Source organism: Lithobates pipiens, unplaced genomic scaffold (assembly GCF_037356315.1).
Source record: "Lithobates pipiens isolate NorthernLeopardFrog02 unplaced genomic scaffold, aLitPip1_a1.2 Scaffold_19, whole genome shotgun sequence".
Taxonomy (NCBI): domain Eukaryota; kingdom Metazoa; phylum Chordata; class Amphibia; order Anura; family Ranidae; genus Lithobates; species Lithobates pipiens.
The window spans coordinates 222,268,364-222,293,413 of NW_027507764.1; the positions used below are offsets into that span (position 1 = coordinate 222,268,364).

Sequence of the window (25,050 nt, forward strand, 5' to 3'; positions counted from 1 at the left end):
TCGCTGTATTAGTGTCACAGGTGACGCTAGTTAGGCAGGTAGGTATTTAGGTTCGCCGCAGCTTTTTATAGCGCCAGGGACCCCCATATACTACCGCATAAAGCCCCCTGATTGCCCCCTAGTTAACCCTTTCACCAGTGATCACCATATAACTGTTACAGGTGACGCTGGTTGGTTAGTTATTTTTTTATAGTTTCAGGGCACCCGCCATTTATTACCTAGTCTCACTAGTGTACCCCTAAATTTAGGGGTGTCTACTTTCCAAAATGGGGTCATTTGGGGGGGGTTTGTGCCATCTTGGCATTTTATGGCCTTCAAAACTGTAACGCCCTTAGAAAGCCTGAAGGCGGTGCTTGGTTTTCGGGGCCCCGTACGCGGCTAGGCTCCCAAAAAGTCCCACATATGTGGTATCCCCGTACTCAGGAGAAGCAGCAGAATTTATTTTGGGGTGTCATTTCACATACGCCCATGGCATGCGTGAGCAATATATCATTTAGTGACAACTTTGTAAAAAAAAAAAAAAAAGTTTGTAATTTTCCCGCAACTTGTGGCAAAATATAAAATATTCCATGGACTCAACATGCCTCTCAGCAAATAGCTTGGGGTGTCTACTTTCTAAAATGGGGTCATTTGTGGGGGTTTTGTGCCATCTTGGCATTTTATGGCCTTCAAAACTGTAATAGGTAGTGAGGAGTGAAGTCAAATATTTACGCCCTTAGAAAACCTGAAGGCGGTTCTTGGTTTTCGGGGCCCCGTACGCGGCTAGGCTCCCAAAAAGTCCCACATATGTGGTATCCCCGTACTCAGGAGAAGCAGCAGAATTTATTTTGGGGTGTCATTTCACATATGCCCATAGCATGTGTGAGCAATATATCATTTAGTGACAACTTTGTGAAAAAAAAATAAAAAAAAATTAAAGTTTGTAATTTTCCCGCAACTTTTGGTAAAATATAAAATATTCCATGGACTCAAAATGCCTCTCAGCAAATAGCTTGGGGTGTCTACTTTCTAAAATGGGGTCATTTGTGGGGGTTTTGTGCCATCTTGGCATTTTATGGCCTTCAAAACTGTAATAGGTAGTGAGAAGTGAAATCAAAAATTTACGCCCTTAGAAAGCCTGAAGGCGGTGCTTGGTTTTCGGGGCCCCGTACACGGCTAGGCTCCCAAAAAGTCCCACATATATGGTATCCCCGTACTCAGGAGAAGCAGCAGAATTTATTTTGGGGTGTCATTTCACATATGCCCATTGCATGTGTGAGCAATATATCATTTAGTGACAACTTTGTGTAAAAAAAAAAAAAAAAATTTTTTTGTCATTATTCAATCGCTTGAGGCAAAAAAATAAAATATTCAATGGGCTCAACATGCCACTTATTAATTTCCTTAGGGTGTCTACTTTCCAAAATGGGGTCATTTGGGGGGGTTTTGTACTGCCCTGCCATTTTAGCACCTCAAGAAATGAGATAGGCAGTCGTAAACTAAAAGCTGCGTAAATTCCAGAAAACGTACCTTAGTTTGTAGATGTGACAACTTTTGCGCAAACCAATAAATATACAATTATTGACTTTTTTTTTACCAAAGACATGTGGCTGAATACATTTTGGCCTAAATGTATGACTAAAATTGAGTTTATTGGATTTTTCTAATAACAAAAAGTAGAAAATATCATTTTTTTTCAAAATTTTCGGTCTTTTTACGTTTATATCGCAAAAAATAAAAATCGCAGAGGCAATCAAATACCATCAAAAGAAAGCTCTATTTGTGGGAAGAAAAGGACGCAAATTTTGTTTGGGTACAACATTGCATGACCGCGCAATTACCAGTTAAAGCAGCGCAGTGCCAAATTGTAAAAAGACCTCTGGTCATTTACCAGCAAAATGGTCCGGTCTGAAAGTGGTTAAGAGAGGCAACAGACAAATGAGTACTGTTTTCAAGAGGTTATAATAATGGATCCTGTGTACCCATGTAGCGCTGGCTCCTGACGGGCATGCACTATATTTTTTTGAAAATTAATATTCCTGAAACCACAGTTGGGTTTTAGGGCTAATTTTAGGAAATTATGATTTCAGTACCAGTCCAGCTGGGTTGCACTGGGTTCTCCTTGGCCGCAGGTGTCGCTGTCACAGCCGGCAAGTGGTAGAACGCAGTTTAGCTGGGTGTATTGAGTGCCACATTTTCTCGGAACTAGACCAGTGGGAGTGTTCTCCTGCTGTGCATTCTGGGAGGTGGTATTTAAGGTGCTGACATCACGTGTTACGAGGTTCCGTGCCAGAGGAGTTTACTGTCTATTTGGTTCTGGACCTCCTGACCAACCCCCATGGCCCTCCTGGCCTGGGGTGTGGTTCCATGCATTTCTCGGGGTTGGATAGCCCAAGGCAAAGCAACTGCAGGGACAGGCCTTAATGGATGTCAAGGCCTGGTGATTCAAGGGTGGTCCGGTGCTGTCTCATCTAAGGAGAGGCCTAACAACTGGAGAAGTATCCAGGGGAGGACTCTTCAGGAGAAGGCTATGCACAAGGCTGGCTTCTCTGAAGGAGCCTAAAGGCTCAGTTGAAGGACACTTCATGGATCCATACTCATACGTTATCACCGGACCAGCTGAGAGATACTGGTACCGTATGATAGCTCTATAAGTTTGTCTATGTCCCTCAGTTACACTCAAGTCTGTGACAGAGACTTTTAATTAAGTATTCTACGCTCAAGTCTGTGGCAGAGACTTTACTTTACTTAACACCCTGCCGGCTGCTAGGCCTAGTGAGAGGAGGTCTATCCGGGGGTTGTGAAAATCCAGCTGTGAAATGGTTATTCTCTGGATTCTTTCTATAAAGACTTTCAATTTTTGACAGTCCTAAGTACTTGAACTTCCTCCTAACCCTCTACCTTAAACTGAGAGATCTTGTTTTTGTTTCAAATAAATAACCCAAAAGTGTCAGTTTCTGCATTTCTTTGGGCCATCTACCAGAAACCCTAGACAGACAGAGACAAGGTCAAGAAGGTGACGGTAAGCCCAATAAAACCAGCAGCTCCTTCGGGGGTCAGTGCTACACCTACATATTTTTTTTTCTGTTCAGTCATGCCCATTTCTTAATTTTATGGTGTGATTATGATGACCCAATAAGGACACCATGCATATCACTAATTATAGACTGATTTCCTTGAACAATAGTGACCTCAAAATACTTGCTAATGTTCTTGTACTGAGGCTACGTGTCAGGTCACCTTGAGGCGAGGTGACAGGTGCACACCGTAGGGATCCGGAGTGCACCGCAAGGTTGTGGACCCTACGGCTGACTGCTGCAGACGGGGGACAGATCCCACTGGGGATAGAGCGTGAGATTCCCTGGGGAGCGGAGTCTAAGAGCCAGCAGGTGTTCACCAGAGCCTCCAGTGGTGAGGATGGACTTGGCTGCAACTGGCTCCAGGTCGCGACCCCCAGGGTCCCCCAGCTCACACCCACAGTAGGCAACAGGAGGATAGGGATGGTGAGGGACAAAGCCAAGGTCGGGGCCACAAGCAGACAAGAATAGTCGGGTACACGCCAAAAGGTCAGGGTCACAGGCAAGCAGGGATAGTCAAGACACGCCAAAGTCGGTAACGGAAACCAGTAGCAGAGCACACGGCAGGAAACAGGAAGCTAATACACAATGGTTGATCAGCCCTGAGGCCTGCAGTGCACAGGTTAATATAGGGCTCCCTGATAGGGCCTGGGGTGGAGCCATGCTTAGAGGAGAGGTTATAAAAAACCCCAGGTGGAAGTGGCTGGCTACTTAGTCTGAAGACATGGGGGAAGGTAAGCAAACACAGGAAGATCACTGCATAACCATGACAGTACCCTCCCTCTTACGAGGCCTCCCCCTCCCCCGCCTGGGTCCAGGTTTAAAGGGAAACTCCAGATGGAACCTCCTAAACAGACAGGGAGCAAAGACCTCAGATGCAGTGATCCAAGACCTCTCCTCGGGACCCAACCCTTTCCAAAGTACGAGGTATTGAAGAATGCCTTTACGGAGCCGGGAATCCAAAACTTGACTAACCTCGTATTTTAGATTATCCTCAGAAACCAAAACAGAGGTAGGGAGAGGACGAGAAGACTTGAGGACTAAAGGCTTTTTAGGAATGGGTAAGGGCATGAGAAGATCAGGAGTCTGAGCAGGGACCCCCACACCCTTAAAGTTGAGTTGGGCATCCATAACAGGACCACCAGACTGGGCAGAGGTCAGTGGATCCCTGAGGTCAGGTTGGTTAGAGGGTGACATGTCGCAAGAGTCAAGCTGGATAGCTAAAACACAAACAGGACCCTGAGAAAAAGATCGAAAACCCCTCCTGGCCGAATGAGGTATTTTATCCAAAGGATGGATTGAGCCTCTTAAATGGGTTTGAACGGACATAGTAGTAGTAGGGTGAGGCTGGGTCACAGAAGGTCCTGAACAAGAAGCAGGAAGCTCATTGGGCATAGGCTGGACTGGCATAAGTGGTGTGGAGGCCGACTGAATAGTATTGTCAGATGTAGCGACCATCTCAATCGCATCACAAGGCATAGCAACTCTGGAACTTGCAGACAAGTTAGCCTGGCTGTGCGTCCAAGGGAGATTAGGGACAGGCAGAGGTAAATGGTTATGCGAACTGGAGTGAATGATTGACTCAGGTTCATAGGTGGGCTCCTCATCCAGAGTACCACATGACCCAGAGAGTGCACCAGTTCGACTATTGCAGGACGCGTCCCAGAGATCGCCATATACAGCAGGAAAAGCAGAAGATACTGGGATGGTGGTAATGGGAAGTCTCTCCTTTGGGGTACCCTTGAGTAGGCAGGAAGAGGAACCCCAAGCCAGGATCTGTCCAGCAGACCAGTCAACGTGTGGAGAATGGAGCCGTAACCAAGGAAGACCTAATATGATAGGAGATGAAGCCTTAGGTAAGACAAGGAAGGATATCCACTCCTGGTGGAGTGTCCCTACTGACATCTTAACAGGAATAGTCTGGAAGCGGATAGGACCCCCTGGGAGAACCGTGCCATCAATCGCCAAGACCACCAATGGTGTTGTAAGGGGTAAAAGGGTAAGTCTCATGGAGGATGCAGTTTCCCAATCCATGAAATTGGCAGCGGCTCCGGAATCCAGATGTGCTGAGACCGAACGAGAGGAAGCACCGACATGAAGCAACACAGAAAGGAGAAGACGAGAAGGTGAAGGTGATATTTCAGGGTCTAATACGCCACCTTCCAGATGTATTAGCCCTGAGCGTTTTTCCGGACGAAGAGAACAAGTGTCACAGAAATGACCTTTGGCCCCAGAGTTCTGCGCCTAGCGCGTTCTTCGGAAGATAACTTAGTCCAGCCCAACTGCATAGGTTCCTCGGTAGGCAGGGGGTGCTCCTCGGATCGAGGAGAAGGGACTGGGGACTCAGGCTGCCTAAAGAACGGGGAGTGCTGGCGTCTTTTTTCCAGGGCCCTCTCCTGAAAGCGAATATCGATCTGGTTACACAAAGTGATGACACTGTCCAGATCAGCAGGAAGGGATCTTCCTGATAATTCATCCTTCACTCTATCAGAGAGGCCATGTAAAAAGGTTGCAACTAGGGCCTCATGATTCCAGCTCAATTCAGCTGAGAGGATACAGAACTGAAGAGCATACTGTCCCACAGAAGCGGACTCTTGACGGAGACGTAAAAGAGCGCTAGCAGCTGAGGAGACACGACCCGGTTCCTCGAAGATATTCCGAAAAAGTTTCAAGAAATCAGACAGGCTAGAAACCACTGGATCATTCAGTTCCCACAGAGGGGTGGACCAAGCTAACGCCTCGCCGGACAGGAGGGATATGATATATGCGACTTTTGCCCGATCGGACAGGAAGTTTTGGGGCTGAAGTTCAAAATGAATTGTGCACTGGCTAAGGAACCCTCTGCAAGCCTTGGAGTCCCCAGAGAAATGGACTGGAGCCGGTAGTTGTAAAGAATGTGTGGCTGCGACTGATGCGATAGGTGCATCGGCAGCTATCGGTTGAGGTTGTTGAACCGAGGGGTCCTAATAAGGCCTGAACCTGTTCAAAACGGGAGGCCAAATCCTGAAGGAATTGCATCACCTGGGTCTGATGCGATTCTTGGGTCTCAAGTCGCCGAACTAAGCTCTGCAATGGATCATCCGCAGGAAGCGGCACGTCAGCCGGGTCCATGGCTGATCAAACTGTCAGGTCACCTTGAGGCGAGGTGACAGGTGCACACCGTAGGGATCCGGAGTGCACCGCAAGGTTGTGGACCCTACGGCTGACTGCTGCAGACGGGGGACAGATCCCACTGGGGATAGAGCGTGAGATTCCCTGGGGCGCGGAGTCTAAGAGCCAGCAGGTGTTCACCAGAGCCTCCAGTGGTGAGGATGGACTTGGCTGCAACTGGCTCCAGGTCACGACCCCCAGGGTCCCCCAGCTCACACCCACAGTAGTCAACAGGAGGATAGGGATGGTGAGGGACAAAGCCAAGGTCGGGGGCCACAAGCAGACAAGGATAGTCGGGTACACGCCAAAAGGTCAGGGTCACAGGCAAGCAGGGATAGTCAAGACACGACAAAGTCGGTAACGGAAACCAGTAGCAGAGCACACGGCAGGAAACAGGAAGCTAATACACAATGGTTGATCAGCCCTGAGGCCTGCAGTGCGCAGGTTAATATAGGGCTCCCTGATAGGGCCTGGGGTGGAGCCATGCTTAGAGGAGATGTTATAAAAAAACCCAGGTGGAAGTGGCTGGCTACTTAGTCTGAAGACATGGGGGAAGGTAAGCAAACACAGGAAGATCACTGCATAACCATGACACTACGCTTTTTAGAGAACTACATACATAATGACCAATTGGGTTTCAGTCAATATCATCAGGCAACAGATCAAATTTGCAGAACTTTAGCTTTAGTTTCAGCTATCCACTCTTGTTGGGACTCTCCGCTAGGCAGAGAAGGTATGCTCTTATCATTAGACCTCCATAAAGCATTTGACAGTTTATCTTGGGAGTATCTTTTTTGTGTGCTAGAGACTATGGGGCTTTGAGCTCCCTTTCTTAGCATGCTACGTGCCTTATATCAAACTTCCACTGCACAAATAACTATTAAAGGACCTAAGTCCTCTTTGATTACCATCCAAAGAGGCACTTGACAGAGCTACTCATTATCTCCTATCATAGGCACCAATCCAAATATGGAAGGGGTTGTCTGTACGAGAGCAAAAATGCGCTCTAATTGCCAATGATGTCCATATGTATATTTCATCCCCACATACATCAGTTCCCAACCTGTTACATTTACTATACATTTACTATATATACACTTTTGGGTGTTTTATTAGACCAAAATAAAACTGCAGCTTTGATCGCCAGTTTACCACAATCAATGGCTTAGGTGCTCTGAAACTATTTTAAGTTTCAAGGGGCACCCAGGTCTATTCCTTACTTAGGGATCCACCTGACCCCATTTTTGGATACTTTGGAGTTGATTTACCAAAACTGGAGAATGCAAAATCTGGTGCAGCTGTACATGGTAGCCAATAAGCTTCTAACTTCAGCTTGTTCAATTAAGCTTTGACAAAAAACCTGGAAGCTGATGGGTTTCTATGCACAGCTGCACCAGATTTTGCACTCTTCAGTTTTAGTAAATCAACCTCTAAAACTACAATCTATTTTCCATTACCTGATAGCAGACCTGAACAAGTGGTCCAGTTTATCTCTCTCCTGGTTCAGAAGAATCCATTCGGTCATAATGAACATCGATGGATGCACAAATAGGATCAGTAGTCAGTGTATCTCGCCATCTTCTCCGCCTGCTACGTAGACTCATCTCCTTCATTCCAGAAGAGGAGAAAGCAGTAGTAGTTGGAACAATCATCAATTCCCGACTCGACTACGCAAACTCCCTCTACATAGGACTACCTAAATACCAGATTGCACACCTACAAGTTATCCAAAACAAAAGCAGCATGAATGGGAACGGGAAAAAAAACCCTGGGAATCCATCTTCCCATCCCTGAGGACCCTACATTTATTAACCGTAAAGGATCGATTCACATTCAAGACCCTCTGCCTCACCCACAAATGCACACAAGGAAACGCTCCTCAATACCTATGTGAGAAAATAAAACAATACACACCCAATCGCAGTCTCCGATCAACTAACCAAAACCTCCTCCTCATCCCCAAGTCCCGCTGCAAATCAAAGGGAGAACGAAGATTCACAGTCCAAGGACCATGGCTATGTAACGGTCTACCCACTAACATCCACATGGAAGAAAACCATGAGGCCTTCAGAAAAAAAACTCAAGACCTACCTCTTCTAAGAAGCAGGACGACACAGGACAGATTAAGCGCCTTTGTCAGGAAGATCCTTCTCACAGGCGTCCGAGCGGCGTAAGTCGCAGGAGATCTTTTGCGCAGTTTCAGGAGCGTTACCGCGATCAGCGGTGAGCGCGTGCGCGCGCGGGAGCGCGCACGGCCGTTTGACGCAAATAGGCGCCAATAGCGCTATTTAAACTGGATCCATGCTTCACTGCCTTGCTGCCTGATCAACAGCGTTTCCGTGCTTCCTGGTAACCTGTATCTGAACCTGAACCTGCATCCGTATCCTGATCCGTATTGAACCCGGCTTGTTCCCGACTCTGCTGTTTGCTGCCTGCCCCCCGACTTTGGCTTTGTACCCGACTACTCTTTTGGATTCCGTTTCTGTACCTGATCTGCCCGCCTGTGCCTGACCTGGACTGTTACACCATCCGTCAACTGTAAGTTGCTTGTTCACCGCTGTTGTACTACAGGACACCTCCCAGTCTTCCACCATACCCGGTTGTTACTCCCTCTGCGTTTGTAGCCTTCTACCTCTTGCTGCAGACTACTGGACTCTTCCACTTCCACAGTATTCCGTTTGCACCTGCATCCGCTGTCGGACTACCTGAAACCGGAAACCTGAGAAGTGCGAGTTTGAACGTCGCAGCATTCAGTTTTTGGGGCTGATTATTTCGGTGGATGGAATCAAGATGGACCCGCAAAAGGTTTCGGCCATCCTGGACTGGCCAGCCCCTACTGATAAGAGAGGAATTCAACGTTTTGTGTGGTTTGCGAATTTTTTGCGAAAATTCATCAAGGGGTTTTCTACGATCATCGCCCCGATCACCAGACTAACTAGACAAGGTATCAAGTTCCAGTGCACAAGCTGCATTTTCTTCCCTTAAAGAACAGTTTGTGTCAGCATCTGTCCTGAAGCACCCTAATTCTGCGCTACCCTACATCCTCGAGGTGGATGCATCCGAAATTGCAGTGGGGGCAGTCCTTTCTCAGAGACAGGACCCCAAGGCCTTACTGCATCCGGTGGCGTTCTTCTCACGTAAGTTGTCTGAAGCGGAGAGGAATTATGATGTCGGGGACAGGGAGCTACTCGCTATCAAAGCTGCACTTGAGGAATGGCGCTATCTCCTGGAGGGAGCAGCTCATCCCATTCTGGTATACACTGACCACAAGAACTTAGAGTTTTTGAAGACTGCTAAGAGGCTGAAGCCGCATCAAGCCAGATGGGCACTTTTCTTTACAAGATTTTCCTTCCACATTACCTACAGGCCCGGATCGAAAAACACCAAACCCGACGCAACATCTCGGATGTTCAACGAACCCGAAGTTCTTCAATCCACAGATACCATCCTTGCACCCGGAAATTTCCTTATGCTCCAGGAAGATCTTTTATCCCAACTCAAGCAAGCTTCATCTTCAGCTTCGCATCCATCAAACACCACCTTACTCTCTAGCAATGATTTGTTATGGCATGAAAATAAAATCTACGCGCCCCAACAACTACGGGTTGCTGTTCTCAAATCTTGCCACGACCACAAACTGGCCGGTCATTTTGGGGTACACAAGACCGCCGAACTTCTCCAACGCACCTTCTGGTGGCCTCAGCTGCTAAGAGACTGTAAACTTTATGTAGAATCTTGCATCACCTGTACCCAGAACAAGGGTAGCAAGGCCAAAGCCTGGGGGTTGCTGAAGCCACTCCCCATTCCGGAAAGACCTTGGAGAATGATTTCCATAGACTTTATTGTAGAATTACCACCGTCAGAAGGCTTTACCACTATCCTTGTGGTGGTTGACAGATTTTCCAAAATGGCTCACTTTCTGCCCATGAAGGGTACACCTTCTGCCCCTGAGACCGCAAGGATCTTCATTAAGGAGATTGTAAGGCTCCACGGTATACCTGCGAACATTGTTTCCAATCGTGGGGTACAATTTACATCAAAATTTTGGAGAGCTTTGTGTAAGTCCCTGAAAATTGATCTTTCGTTCTCTTCTGCCTACCATCCCCAGACCAATGGCCAGACCGAACGAACAAACCAGACCCTTGAGCAATATTTGCGTTGTTATTCTTCTTTTTCGCAAGACGATTGGGTATCCCTTTTACCACTTGCCGAGTTTGCCTACAATAACTCTGTTCATTCTGCAACTAATCAGTCTCCCTTCTTCGCGAACTATGGTTTTCACCCTCAGTTCTTATCAGCCAACATCCCAGAATGTACAGTTCCAGCAGCTCAAGAAACTTTGAACTTTTTCTGCACCAATAACAAGTTGCTTCAAGAGACGATGGCAAGGACCCAAGAACGCAACAAAGCGGTTTTTGACAAAAAGAGGAGAGGGGAGCTCGATCTAAAACCCGGAGATTTAGTTTGGCTATCTACTCTGAATTTGAAATTAACATGTCCATCTAGAAAACTGGGCCCAAAATTTGTGGGTCCCTTCCCAATCACCAGGAAAATTAATAATGTGGCTTAAGAACTAAAATTACCAGAATCGCTGCGTATTCACCCAGTGTTTCATGTGTCCCTTTTAAAACCTTCAATCCAGGATCCCTTCACTGATCGGAACGTGGGTCCTCCTGAACCTGTGCTTATTAATGGTGAGGAGGAATTTGAAGTAGAAGCAATTTTGGATTGCAGAAAGAGACGCAACCAGGTCCAGTATCTGGTGAAGTGGAAGGGGTATGGTCCAGAAGAGAACTCCTGGGAACCAGAGACTGGTATCCACGCCAAGAGGTTGGTTCTGGCATTCAAAAGATTTCACTCAGGTAAGATGTCCCAGTTGGGCATCCGGAGGCTGCCCATTGGAGGGGGGCAATGTCAGGAAGATCTTTCTCACAGGCGTCCGAGCGGCGTAAGTCGCAGGAGATCTTTTGCGCAGTTTCAGGAGCGTTACCGCGGGTGCGCGCGCGGCCGTTTGACGCAAATTGGCGCCAATAGCGCTATTTAAACTGGATCCATGCTTCACTGCCTTGCTGCCTGATCAACAGCGTTTCCGTGCTTCCTGGTAACCTGTATCTGAACCTGAACCTGCATCCGTATCCTGATCGGTATTGAACCCGGCTTGTTCCCGACTCGTCTGTTTGCTGCCTGCCCCCCGACTTTGGCTTTGTACCCGACTACTCTTCTGGATTCCGTTTCTGTACCTGATCTGCCCGCCTGTGCCTGGCCTGGACTGTTACACCATCCGTCAACTGTAAGTTGCTTGTTCACCGCTGTTGTACTACAGGACACCTCCCAGTCTTCCCCCATACCCGGTTGTTACTCCCTCTGCGTTTGTAGCCTTCTACCTCTTGCTGCAGACTACTGGACTCTTCCACTTCCACAGTATTCTGTTTGCACCTGCATCCGCTGTCGGACTACAGTACCCCTCCGTTGTTCGCTGTTCCCTGCGATCACTTGCATCCCGTTGCTGGACTACAGGAATCCTTCTGCTGTCTGCTGAACCCTACCTCACCTTTGCCTGCATTCCGATACTGGACTACAATACACCTCCACCATCAACGGTCTGCTGCTTCTTACACCTACTATCCAGTCAGGCACTTGTGCCCCTCTGTGCTCCTGAGCCCCTGTCATCACTACCAGGGTCTCTCGAGTCAGAGGTCTACGAGAAGCCACTCCCTGCACTCCGGGCTCTGCCTTAAGGTACGTGACAGCCTTAAGGCGATTGAGTTTGCATTTGTAGCGCTATACAAGTCATTCATTCATTCATTCTTCCTACAATACTTTATATATTTTTTAGGACTTACCATAGTGGTTCCTAGTAGGGAATTATTAATGTTAAAAAATATGATAATGTATTTGGAGCAGCAGAAAATCCAGATTTAATAGGTCAATGTTTTATATGTCAAAGCTTCACTGAAGCCTGGGACTTACCAACTTTTTAGCATATCACCAATCTGCTCAGATTGCCCAGCTGGTGTATACTACTGTAAAGTGACCCTCACCCAAGTGGGTCTCTATAGAAGCCTTATCATTCCATCCAGCATCTATTGCCATCTCAATGTAAATGCCTAGTAAGTTGCGCACAGTCCCACTCCTGCTAGAGCTGCACGATTCTGACTAAAATGAGAATCACAATTTTTTTTGCCTAGAAGATAGATCACAACTCTCTCACGATTCTCATGGCCTAGAGGCGATTCAGTTTGCATTGTGCGCTATACAAGCATTTCATTCATTCATGGCGTAACATCATCTTTCACATTAAAACCCCAAAAATTTCTTTTTTTTAAAATGTATTTATTGCAGTGTATTTTTTCCCAAAAAATTGAATTTGAAAGACCGCTGGGCAAATACAGTGTGACAAAATATTGAATCAATTGCCATTTTATCCCCTAGGGCAGTGATGGCGAACCTTGGCACCCCAGATGTTTTGGAACTACATTTCCCATGATGCTCAACTACACTGCAGAGTGCATGAGCATCATGGGAAATGTAGTTCCAAAACATCTGGGGTGCCAAGGTTCGCCATCACTGCCCTCGGGTCTCTGCTGAAAAATATATAATGTTTGGGGGTTAAAAATAATTCTCTAGCAAAAAATATTGATTTTAACTTAAAAAAGAAGTGTCAGAAAAAGATTTATACTTTAAGTGGTCAAACTTCCTGCATTTAAAGTGGTGTGAAAAAGTGTTTGCCCCCTTCCTCATTTCCTGTTCCTTTGCATGCTTGTCACACTTAAGTGTTTCGGAACATCAAACCAATTTAAACAATAGTCAAGGACAACACAAGTAAACACAAAATGCAATTTGTAAATGAAGGTGTTTATTATTAAAGGTGAAAAAAAATCCAAACCATCATGGCCCTGTGTGAAAAAGTGATTGCCCCCTAAACCTAATAACTGGTTGGGCCACCCTTAGCAGCAACAACTGCAACCAAGCGTTTGCGATAACGTGCAATGAGGCTTTTACAGCGTCCTGGAGGAATTTTGGCCCACTCATCTTTGCAGAATTGTCCTAATTCAGTTACATTAGAGGGTTTTCGAGCATGAACGGCCTTTTTAAGGTCATACCACAACATCTCAATAGGATTCAGGTCAGGACTTTGGCTAGGCCACTCCAAAGTCTTCATTTTGTTTTTCTTCAGCCATTCGGTGGTGGACTTGCTGGTGTGTTTAGGATCATTGTCCTGCTGCAGAACCCAAGTTCGTTTCAGCTTGAGTACACGAACAGATGGTCGGACATTCTCCTTCAGGATCTCTTGGTAGACAGCAGAATTCATAGTTCCTTTTATCACGGCAAGTCTTCCAGGTCCTGAAGCAGCAAAACAGCCCCAGACCATCACACTACCACCACCATATTTTACTGTTGGTATAATGTTCTTTTTATGAAATGCAGTGTTCCTTCTACGCCAGATATACTTGGACACACACCTTCCAAAGAGTTCCACTTTTGTCTCATCGGTCCACAGAATGTTGTCCCAAAAGTCTTGGGGATCATCAAGATGTGTTGTGGAGAAATTGAGACGAGCTTTGATGTTCTTTTTGCTCAGCAGTGGTTTTCTCCTTGGAACTCTGCCATGCAGGCCATTTTTGCCCAGTCTTTTCCTGATGGTGGAGGCATGAACGCTGACCTTAACTGAGGCAAGAGAGGCCTGCAGTTCCTTGGACGTTGTTGTGGGGTCTTTTGTGACCTCTTGGATGAGTCGTCGCTGCGCTCTTGGGGTAATTTTGGGCGGCCGGCCACTCATGGGAAGGTTCACCACTGTTCCATGTCTTCGCCATTTGTGGATAATGGCTCTCACTGTGGTTCGCTGGATTCCCAAAGCTTTGGAAATGGCTTTATAACCCTTTCCAGACTGATAGATCTCAATTACTTTCTTTCTCAATTGTTCCTGAATTTCTTTGGGTCTCGGCATGATGTGTAGCTTTTAAGGATCTTCTGGTGGACCTTACTGTGTCAAGCAGCTCTTATTTAAGTGATGCCTTGATTGTGAACAGGTGTGGCAATAATCAGGCCTGGGTGTGGCTAGAGAAATTGAACTCAGGTGTGGACAACCACAGTTATAGTATGTTTTAACAAGGGGGGCAATCACTTTTTCACACAGGGCCATGATGGTTTGAATTTTTTTTCACCTTTAATAATAAACACCTTCATTTACAAATTGCATTTTGTGTTTACTTGTGTTGTCCTTGACTATTGTTTAAATTGGTTTGATGTTCCGAAACACTTAAGTGTGACAAACATGCAAAGGAACAGGAAATGAGGAAGGGGGCAACCGCTTTTTCACACCACTGTACATGTTGTTGAAAACTTGCCAGACTGCCTGGATTTTTTCTTTACACACAGAAGTGTAGCCCTTTGATCTAAGAAGGAAGCGTTAGTTACAATGTTTCATGTTGAAAACTTGGCAGACTGCCCAGATGTTTTCTTTTGACAGCTGAGTGAGCAGATAAGTCTCTCCACTTGTTATATGAAAGAATCGGCAAACTCTGCAATAGAGATGGTCAAAGGGGTTGAATCGAGATCACGATTTTTTAAGGTTTAATTGTGCAGCTCTAACTCCCACCCCATTTTTATGTTTTTATGTCCTACCTCATCATTGATTGCTATCTGGGACAGACAGAGAGCTAGGAGGAAACTCTGTTTTCCACACACGCACACCCTTATCTCCCATTCTAAAGTATCCATTAGTATACTATATACATACTTCCCAATTTTCAGAGATGGGAATGAGAGACACCTATTAGCAAAAGTATGTAGGCATAGGACACACCCCCTGACATGTACAGTTAAAGTATAATTGTACAAAAAAAAAAAAGATTAAACTCACAAGTGCTTTTTTACTACTACTATTCATTTAATCAGCCTTTTGGAATTCATCAAAGCAGCAATTTTGAAATTGGATGAAAGGTTTAGCACTTGAAAACACTTTTTAATAGATTAATACCCACATATCAAGGATAACTTGTCACAAAATTGTGGCAGTATTTAATTGTAAGTCTGTTATATATATATAGTCTGCACATTTTCACTGGCAACTTGTACATTTACAGAGCACTTGAAGCACAAGTTCTAATTGACGCTTTTATAATTTGTAGCAAATTTGAATGCCAAGTTTCTAGCAAGAGCAAAATTGTAGTGGTGAGTCTGCAGCAAGAGCTCTGCAAGTCTACAGCATGAAAATTCAACCACAGTGACCCATATGGTGGGATGACTATTCCACAACATAACTGAACAAGAACTTGCAGCAGACTTGCAGAATGTTTGCAAAGAAAGAAAGTGGCACTGGAGTCATGCAGTGCAAACTTACAGCAATTGTGCAACAAACTTGTAAAGCCTGGCAAGTCTAGCAATAGCTTAGCGAGTCATTTTCAAACTTGCAGCACAATTGCTTTCTATCTGAATAGTAGTGCATTTTATACACAACTTTTTAGATCAGACCAAAATGAGGAACACATGAGGAGAAAAGCGAGACATAGGGACTGTGTTCCAAATTAGAGACAGTCTCTCTAAGCCCTTGTACACACGGAATGTGTCCTATCGGACCGTTTTGTCGGATAATCCGACTGTGTGTGGTATGCATCGGACTGTTTCCATCGGAATATCCGTCGGACCCAATTTTCCAACTTGTTGGAAATATTTTCCGACAAACTGGTCCGATCGGACATACTCCGATCATGTGTAGAAAATTCCGATCGGACAAAGTGCCACACATGCTCAGATCAAGTTCCTACACCAAAGCTATTGGCTACTAGCCTGACTGGTGTCCCGCCGTAACGAAATAACGCCATCACGTTCTGAATGATCGGATTTTCCGACAACTTAGTCCGACCGTGTGTATGCAACAGTTTCGGACACAATCCGTCGGACAAAATCCGTCGGACAAAATCCAACGGATTTGGTTGGCAGAATGTCCGACCGTGTGTACAAGGGCTAAGGCTGGCCATACATTATACAATTTTCGTGTACAACTTTCCTTTAGGTTTTACCTTCTAGTTTATACAAGAGAGAGAAGGAGGGAGGTGCACCTAAATGCAATATTATAAAGTTATTTTAATAGTGCAAACAAAAAAGCATTTATAGGGAAGTAGACATCACAGGCATATCTGTCATGTAGGGAGTCCTCCTTGAGGGGTGCCAACAGTCCGGTTTTCTGATAATTCTGCTGTGTTTTCTCCTGCACAGGACGCCATCTCCAAAGCAGGAAGGGAAGGGGATCCTTTCTGCCTGGCGAGGACCGCATGGGGGAAATTATGCCACCCAGTGGGTGGACCTTCATGTGAAGAGGACAGGAAACAAGCTACGCACTCCGAGCATACAGCTCCAGGCCAGTTGAAGGAGCTGTATGCTCCGAGCGTGTAGCCTTGTTTCCTATCCTCCTCACATGGAGGTCCACCCCCCGGGTGGAGTCATTTCACCTGTGTGGTCCACGCAATGCAGCCAGGATCCCCTTCACTACCTGCTTTGGAAACAGCATCCTGTGCCGCAAAAAACACAGCCCAACACTAGGAAAAACAGAACCCCCTACATGACAGATATGCCTGTGATGTCTACTTTCCTGTAAGTGCATTTATGTTTGCGCTATTAAAATAACTTTATAATATTGCACTTAGGTGCGTCTCCCTCCTTCTCTCTCTTTCATTCCTCAAAGAATACTCTGGATACGCTCTGGAAATGGCTTGCACCTGAACTGTTTTTAAAGCATATGTGGACAAACTCCAATTATAAAAGGGACAAAATATAGCTGAATTACAATACAGGCTTTCTCATTTTCATGCGCTGGGTAACCCTTTCTTTTTAACCTTCTAGTATATGGTTTTGATAAATCGAAACATTTTCAATTGGTATGCAATTGGGCAGGCCCTTGCACTAAATAGTTGAATGTAAATCTAAAGAAATTTGAATAAGAAAATTGTATGGTGTATGGCCAGCTTAAATCAGGGACATTTGGGAGCTATGTATATATTACTACACTATAAACCAGGTTTACTCCCATGACATTTTTTATGGTGGGAGAATACAAGCTTACTGCGGAAAGGGGATTTATTGGATGAAAGTGGGCTACATACCTCAGAACCTGCCAAATATACCTTGCTAAACTGGGTACCACTAAAAAAAATAAAAATAAAGGGCCAAATGTGAAGGGGAGGAAGAGAGGAAGAGCGGAATTTCCCCTTTTGGTTGAAGTTTTTCTTTGGTTTACTAAAATTGTTAAACTGTCCCTGAAAAGACAGCCAACGGAATCAATGTTGTCTGCAGAAACTGTTCAGAGTAAATATGAAGTAATATGAAATATATCTATTGAGAAAAGTATAAAACAAATACATTGGATTCAGAAGCCAACATGGTGTTTCGTCAGTTATTGTAAACTGGGAAAATTTTGCAGTTCTTATTCAAATAAAATGAAATATTATCCCCTGTTGGTTTAACCTTAGCAAAGATTGCCAAGGTACATTTTACAAACATGACTAAAACAGTATTTATTACTATAAAAGCTTCAGACTGATTTAATATACTAGAAATGTACAGCGTGTGTTGTTGAATTGCTATTGTGAGGTGCACAAAATAGGGTGTAACAATTTTATCTATTAAAAAAAAATTACGAAAAATCATGGCAATTAAAATATATTTTGTGAGATACTGTATGTAAAGGCTATTTGTACAAAACACTGGCTAAACTTAATGTGTAAAAGACCTTGTGATGACTCCAACCATGCTGAGCTTAAGGCAGATTTTAGGGCTCTTTTACACCTCCACAACAGTGAATCGGTTTTCACAAAGCGGTGCAGACACAGCTAATTGGCATTCAGAAGGTGATACGGCTTCCCTCTGAATGCCTGTATTTACTTAACTCTGTAAGACATTGACCCTCCTCTAGCTCCCTTTATATCTTAAGAGGGGTCATTGAGTGCTGGTAAAAAAAGCAGCAAACCAGCAATAATTATCACCTCCCAACTTCAAGTGTAAGCCCTAAAGACATAGATTGTTACAGCTTTGTATTCAAAAGCACAATATTAAAGGCAAAGGTTTTTGTGATCAGATTTATGTACTTGAATTCCCCAGTAACATACCATCATTTTCTTAACTATACAACATTTTTGTCTCATCACTTTCGGAAAATCAATACTCCCTCATCATGTAGCACCTAAATGCCACCATGTTTATGGTTTTACTGGCAATTAAACTGAGAAACCCTCCAATTCCCTGCATACACATGGCTTTCTTCTTCCTTTTACTGGTTGTGATCATGGACAGTAACCACCTCCATGAACCCCTTCCCCTTCTTTCTAACATAAAACCATAGATGATCCCTTTTTTTTTCTTCATTCAGCCATCGGGCTGAATGAAAAAAAAATTACCAGATTCCTCCATCCACACAAGCAAGGTGGACAGAGGAATCCTCTCTGCTGAGGCATTTATTCTGATAGTGGGACTGTTTGCTATTATAATGCATGAATCCAGTGGCTGCAGCTGGCTGATCGAAAAAAATCTTCCAAAAAGCCCATTTGACACAAGTATATCTATCTATCTATTCCACTCTTCCGCGATCACACTGGGGAGATGGATCGGCGCTAATCGCCAGACGGCTGAGCCGCCCAGGTGAAATCGATCCCACTCTCCAGTGGTGTGTTCGCCAGCGTGGCATCGGTGTTTGGAACCAGGATGGTTCTCCATTGTGAGCACTTCACAGGTTGGGCTATACACATCTTCCTTTCCCTCCCTGCGCGATCACATATTCTTATGACACTAAGTTCACTCACTAATCACCTTAGGTTTTTTCCTTGCTTACACCCTTTTCCTTTTCATGTTTTGGTGGTCACTGTCTTTTGCTAGTTTAATAGTTCTATCATGTTTTTCCCCTTTTTTTTTCCCCCTTTCTCACTTCACCATATTAATTTCTAATACACACATTTTTTACACAACACATAAACAGATCCATATCTGGTCTGTTTCACATAGATTCCTCACATAGATATTTGCATCTATTTCATAGGCATTGCATCTACCCACCCTGGAAGTGCCTATGGTGGTGGCTACCTTTCCTGCCTCGGTGCCTGGTGGCTATGCACTGTGGCTCTTTTTGTGAACCCTGATGCTGTTTTACTGGCCCACTGATGCAGACGTGAGTTGGATGCCCAGCCTTCAAATTAATTATAACAATCAAATTACTTTGTACATTTTTATCTAATAATTTAAATCATTTATATATATATATATATATATATATATATATATATAATTTGTAGAAATATTCCATGATGTATGCTCCTGATGAGCGGTTGGAATATCGCAAAACGCGTAGAGCCTTTAGCCATTATCTTTTAGCTCAATCATGGAATATCAAGACTCATATGATCCTCTCCGATTCATAATTTATTATTTAGGCATTTTTAATAGATTTTTAAATTTATTATTTGTTTACCATGGTAATCCTGGCCATCTTGGGTTCAACCACAGCAGGAAACGTATATACATGCATTTACTGCTCTTGTGTTTTTGTGTGAATGTGTTTTGGATTGTAAATTACTATGTAATTTTAGTCCATGATTTATTGTGTGGAGGCTGTATGCCCAGAGCATTTTAGAGGTTGATGCCCAAAATGTTTGGACTATATAAAATAAATATTATAGTCACTTGACTTATTCTCTTACTGATGTGCACTTCATTTAAAGTCCCAATTCTGTTCTCTCCTTCTACATACTATTGATAGGGATGGAGGCAAGCATTCCTTTAGTGCTAGCCTCATTTAAAGTCCTGAAAACTTTTCCTTTTTGATTAATAAGTATATCTATCAATCAAGTTCTGTTGAACAGGCACAACCACACATGAGTTGAGGTTTTGATCCATCTATGGCCAGCTTAACCGCTTGCCGACCGCCGCACGCCGATGTACGTCGGCAGAATGGCACGGGCAGGCATAAGCACATACATGTACGTCCTTTGCCTCCCGCGGGTCGGGGGCCCGATCGGGCCCCCGCCCGGTGCCTGCGGCGGTCGGTTTTCGTTCGGGAGCGATCCCGGACGAGGGGACGGCCATTCATTCATGGCCACCCCCTCGCGATCGCTCCCGACGAATGGAAATCCCCGGTGACATCACTTCCTCTCCTGTAATGTAAACACAGGAGAGGAAGTGATGTATTCTCTCCTCCGTGTCGGTATTTTTCGTTCCGACACGGAGGAGAGCGGATCAGTGAGTTGCACCAACACATCCCACACACAGTAGAACATGCCAGGCACACTCACACCCCCCCTTTACCCCCCGATCACCCCCCCAATTACCCCTGCCCCCCAGTCACAGTGACACCAATGTCATTTTTTTTTTTTTTTTTTTTTTTTTGCATTGGTGTCATTTGTGACTGTAATAACTGTTAGGGCAGTTAGGGTTAGCCCCCTTTAGTTCTAATGTACCCCCCTAACCCCCCCAATAAAGGTTTAACCCCGTGATCACCCCCCGTCGCCAGTGTCACTAAGGCTGGGTTCACATTGCAGCGGTTTATGAGAACGAATGTGATTCGCACCGCACTGCAGTGCAAATCACATCCGATCTCTGTGCGATTCGAGTTCAGCCATTCGCCGCACCCGCCGCACCCGCCACACCCGCCGCACCCGCCGCAAATTCGCACGGGACCCTTTTTTTGGCCCGCAGCAGAATCGGATCGCATGGGTGTTCACACCATGCGATCCGAGTTTGCAGATCGCACTGCGATATGCGAACTGATCTGGGGGTGTCAGTAACATTTCACTGACACTCCCAGCAGTTCGCATAGGGCAGTGTGAACTGCCGCCGGGAGGCATGCGATGCGGGAACCCGCCGCGGATTCGCGGCGTTTCCGCATCGCTCCAGTGTGAACCCAGCCTAATAAGCGATCATTTTTCTGATCGCCGTATTAGTGTCACAGGTGACGCTAGTTAGGCAGGTAGGTATTTAGGTTCGCCGCAGCTTTTTATAGCGCTAGGGACCCCCATATACTACCGCATAAAGCCCCCTGATTGCCCCCTAGTTAACCCTTTCACCAGTGATCACCATATAACTGTTACAGGTGACGCTGGTTGGTTAGTTATTTTTTTATAGTTTCAGGGCACCCGCCATTTATTACCTAATAAAGGTTTAACCCCCTGATCACCCGGCAGGTGTCATTTGTGACTAATAACTGTTAGGGCAGTTAGGGTTAGCCCCCTTTAGTTCTAAGGTACCCCCCTAACCCCCCCAATAAAGGTTTAACCCCGTGATCACCCCCCGTCGCCAGTGTCACTAAGGCTGGGTTCACATTGCAGCGGTTTATGAGAACGGATGTGATTCGCACCGCACTGCAGTGCAAATCACATCCGATCTCTGTGCGATTCGAGTTCAGCTATACAGATAGTATGGCTGAATTCGTGTCGCACCCGCCGCACCCGCCGCAAACTCGGACGGGACCCTTTTTTTGGTCCGCAGCAGAATCGGATCGCATGGGTGTTCACACCATGCGATCCAAGTTTGCAGATCGCACTGCGATATGCGAACTGATCTGGGGGTGTCATTAACATTTCACTGACACTCCCAGCAGTTCGCATAGGGCAGTGTGAACTGCCGCCGGGAGGCATGCGATGCGGGAACCCGCCGCGCATTCGTGGCGTTCCCGCATCGCTCCAGTGTGAACCCAGCCTAATAAGCGATCGTTTTTCTGATCGCTGTATTAGTGTCACAGGTGACGCTAGTTAGGCAGGTAGGTATTTAGGTTCGCCGCAGCTTTTTATAGCGCCAGGGACCCCCATATACTACCGCATAAAGCCCCCTGATTGCCCCCTAGTTAACCCTTTCACCAGTGATCACCATATAACTGTTACAGGTGACGCTGGTTGGTTAGTTATTTTTTTATAGTTTCAGGGCACCCGCCATTTATTACCTAGTCTCACTAGTGTACCCCTAAATTTAGGGGTGTCTACTTTCTAAAATGGGGTCATTTGGGGGGGGGGGTTTGTGCCATCTTGGCATTTTATGGCCTTCAAAACTGTAACGCCCTTAGAAAGCCTGAAGGCGGTGCTTGGTTTTTGGGGCCCCGTACGCGGCTAGGCTCCCAAAAAGTCCCACATATGTGGTATCCCCGTACTCAGGAGAAGCAGCAGAATTTATTTTGGGGTGTCATTTCACATATGCCCATGGCATGCGTGAGCAATATATCATTTAGTGACAACTTTGTGAAAAAAAAAAAAAGTTTGTAATTTTCCCGCAACTTGTGGCAAAATATAAAATATTCCATGGACTCAACATGCCTCTCAGAAAATAGCTTGGGGTGTCTACTTTCTAAAATGGGGTCATTTGTGGGGGTTTTGTGCCATCTTGGCATTTTATGGCCTTCAAAACTGTAATAGGTAGTGAGAAGTGAACTCAAAAAATTACGCCCTTAGAAAGCCTGAAGGCGGTGCTTGGTTTTCGGGGCCCCGTACGCGGCTAGGCTCCCAAAAAGTCCCACATATGTGGTATCCCCGTACTCAGGAGAAGCAGCAGAATTTATTTTGGGGTGTCATTTCACATATGCCCATGGCATGCATGAGCAATATATCATTTAGTGACAACTTTGTGAAAAAAAAAAAAAAAAAAAAAAAGTTTGTAATTTTCCCGCAACTTGTGGCAAAATATAAAATATTCCATGGACTCAACATGCCTCTCAGCAAATAGCTTGGGGTGTCTACTTTCTAAAATGGGGTCATTTGTGGGGGTTTTGTGCCATCTTGGCATTTTATGGCCTTCAAAACTGTAATAGGTAGTGAGGCGTGAAATCAAAAATTTACGCCCTTAGAAAGCCTGAAGGCGGTGCTTGGTTTTCGGGGCCCTGTACGCGGCTAGGCTCCCAAAAAGTCCCACATATGTGGTATCCCCGTACTCAGGAGAAGCAGCAGAATTTATTTTGGGGTGTCATTTCACATACGCCCATAGCATGTGTGAGCAATATATCATTTAGTGACAACTTTGTGTAAAAAAAAAAAAAAATTTTTTTTTTGTCATTATTCAATCGCTTGAGGCAAAAAAATAAAATATTCAATGGGCTCAACATGCCTCTTATCAATTTCCTTAGGGGGTCTACTTTCCAAAATGGGGTCATTTGGGGGGGTTTTGTACTGCCCTGTCATTTTAGCACCTCAAGAAATGAGATAGGCAGTCGTAAACTAAAAGCTGCGTAAATTCCAGAAAACGTACCTTAGTTTGTAGATGTGACAACTTTTGCGCAAACCAATAAATATACAATTATTGACTTTTTTTTTACCAAAGACATGTGGCTGAATACATTTTGGCCTAAATGTATGACTAAAATTGAGTTTATTGGATTTTTCTAATAACAAAAAGTAGAAAATATCATTTTTTTTCAAAATTTGCGGTCTTTTTACGTTTATATCGCAAAAAATAAAAATCGCAGAGGCAATCAAATACCATCAAAAGAAAGCTCTATTTGTGGGAAGAAAAGGACGCAAATTTTGTTTGGGTACAACATTGCATGACCGCGCAATTACCAGTTAAAGCAGCGCAGTGCCAAAGTGTAAAAAGACCTCTGGTCATTTACCAGCAAAATGGTCCGGTCTGAAAGTGGTTAAGAAGTATATTTTTTACCCTGAAGCTTTAAACCATGTTTAGATTACACAGTGTGCTTCATGAGTCAGCTAATACTAACCTATGTGCTTTTTCTCTAACAGTATTGATGATCCCAGCTAAACCTATGTCTCTTCAGTTCATGAAACATAATTGGAGCTTTTGTGTGGTCCATTAGTGAAGGTATCTGCTAGGTTGTGCAGTGAGCTGAAAGGCTAAAGCTGGATACACACTATACAACGTTCCTTAGGTTTTGTCCTTTATATTTACAAAAAACATATAATATGAGGTCAAATCTTAAGAGTTTCAATTTGTATGTAATCGGGCAGACCCTTGCACTACATGGTTTTGGTAAATCTAAAGGAAATCAGACATCAAAAAATGTATAGTGTGTATGGGGTCTTAGAGCACAGTGTTAGGCCGCGTACACACGCGCGGACTGTTCGCCCAACTTTGTCCGTCAAACAGTTTCGGCAAACAGTCCGCTCAAAATTAGCATGGACGGACATGGCCACACGCGACGGACGAACAGTTTGCTGAAACCGTGCGCGATGACGTGAACGGCACGTACGACGGGACGAAAAATACGACGTCCTATACACTGCATTATAACTTTCGGCGTGAAAATCCTTTCTGAGCATGCGCAGAACTTTGTTTGACGAACAAGCCTACACACGAGCGGACTGTTCGCTGAAACAAGGTTTCAGCGGACAGTTTTTCGGAAATTCCGAAAAACCTTGTCCGTCAAACTGTCCGCTGAAACTGTCCGCTGAAAGCCCACACACGAGCGGACTGTCCGCCCAAACACTGTTCAGCGGACAAAGTTGGGCGAACAGTCCGCCCGTGTGTACGCGGCCTAACAAGCCCAAAATGCGTAGGTAGGAGCTGGTTGTGATGTGGTATGGTGGCCCCACTACCCCATTCACTGTGCACATTGTCACTGATTAGAAATTAATGAGCTGTGGAGATCAGTATATAAAACTAGACAGAATCACAATCACAAATTATCTATTGACATCATAGATAGCCCATCACATAAAAAAAAAGTATGATTAACTTACCACAATATCTTGAATAAAGAACACTTCCGCTCCAGTAGAAGAAAAACGATTAGGAAAATCAATTTCAACAAAAGATGTATGAAGTGTACTTGGTCCAGCATTGTAAACCTAAATAAAGAGTACAAATATAATTTTAATGGTGAAAAGCTACTGCTGTAAATAATAACTTTCCCCTGCACAGCATT

The 25,050-nt window shown here is 44.9% G+C and overlaps 1 protein-coding gene across 1 annotated transcript in view; it reads right to left on the reverse strand.

The window, feature by feature from the left end:
• The window catches only part of ITGA9 (integrin subunit alpha 9), a 569,728-nt gene that overhangs the window by 57,977 nt on the left and 486,701 nt on the right, over positions 1–25,050 (reverse strand). The window contains exon 23 of the mRNA XM_077491718.1: positions 24,866–24,973. Within this exon, the coding sequence (XP_077347844.1) occupies positions 24,866–24,973 (108 nt within the window). The remainder of the gene's footprint in view (positions 1–24,865; positions 24,974–25,050) is intronic.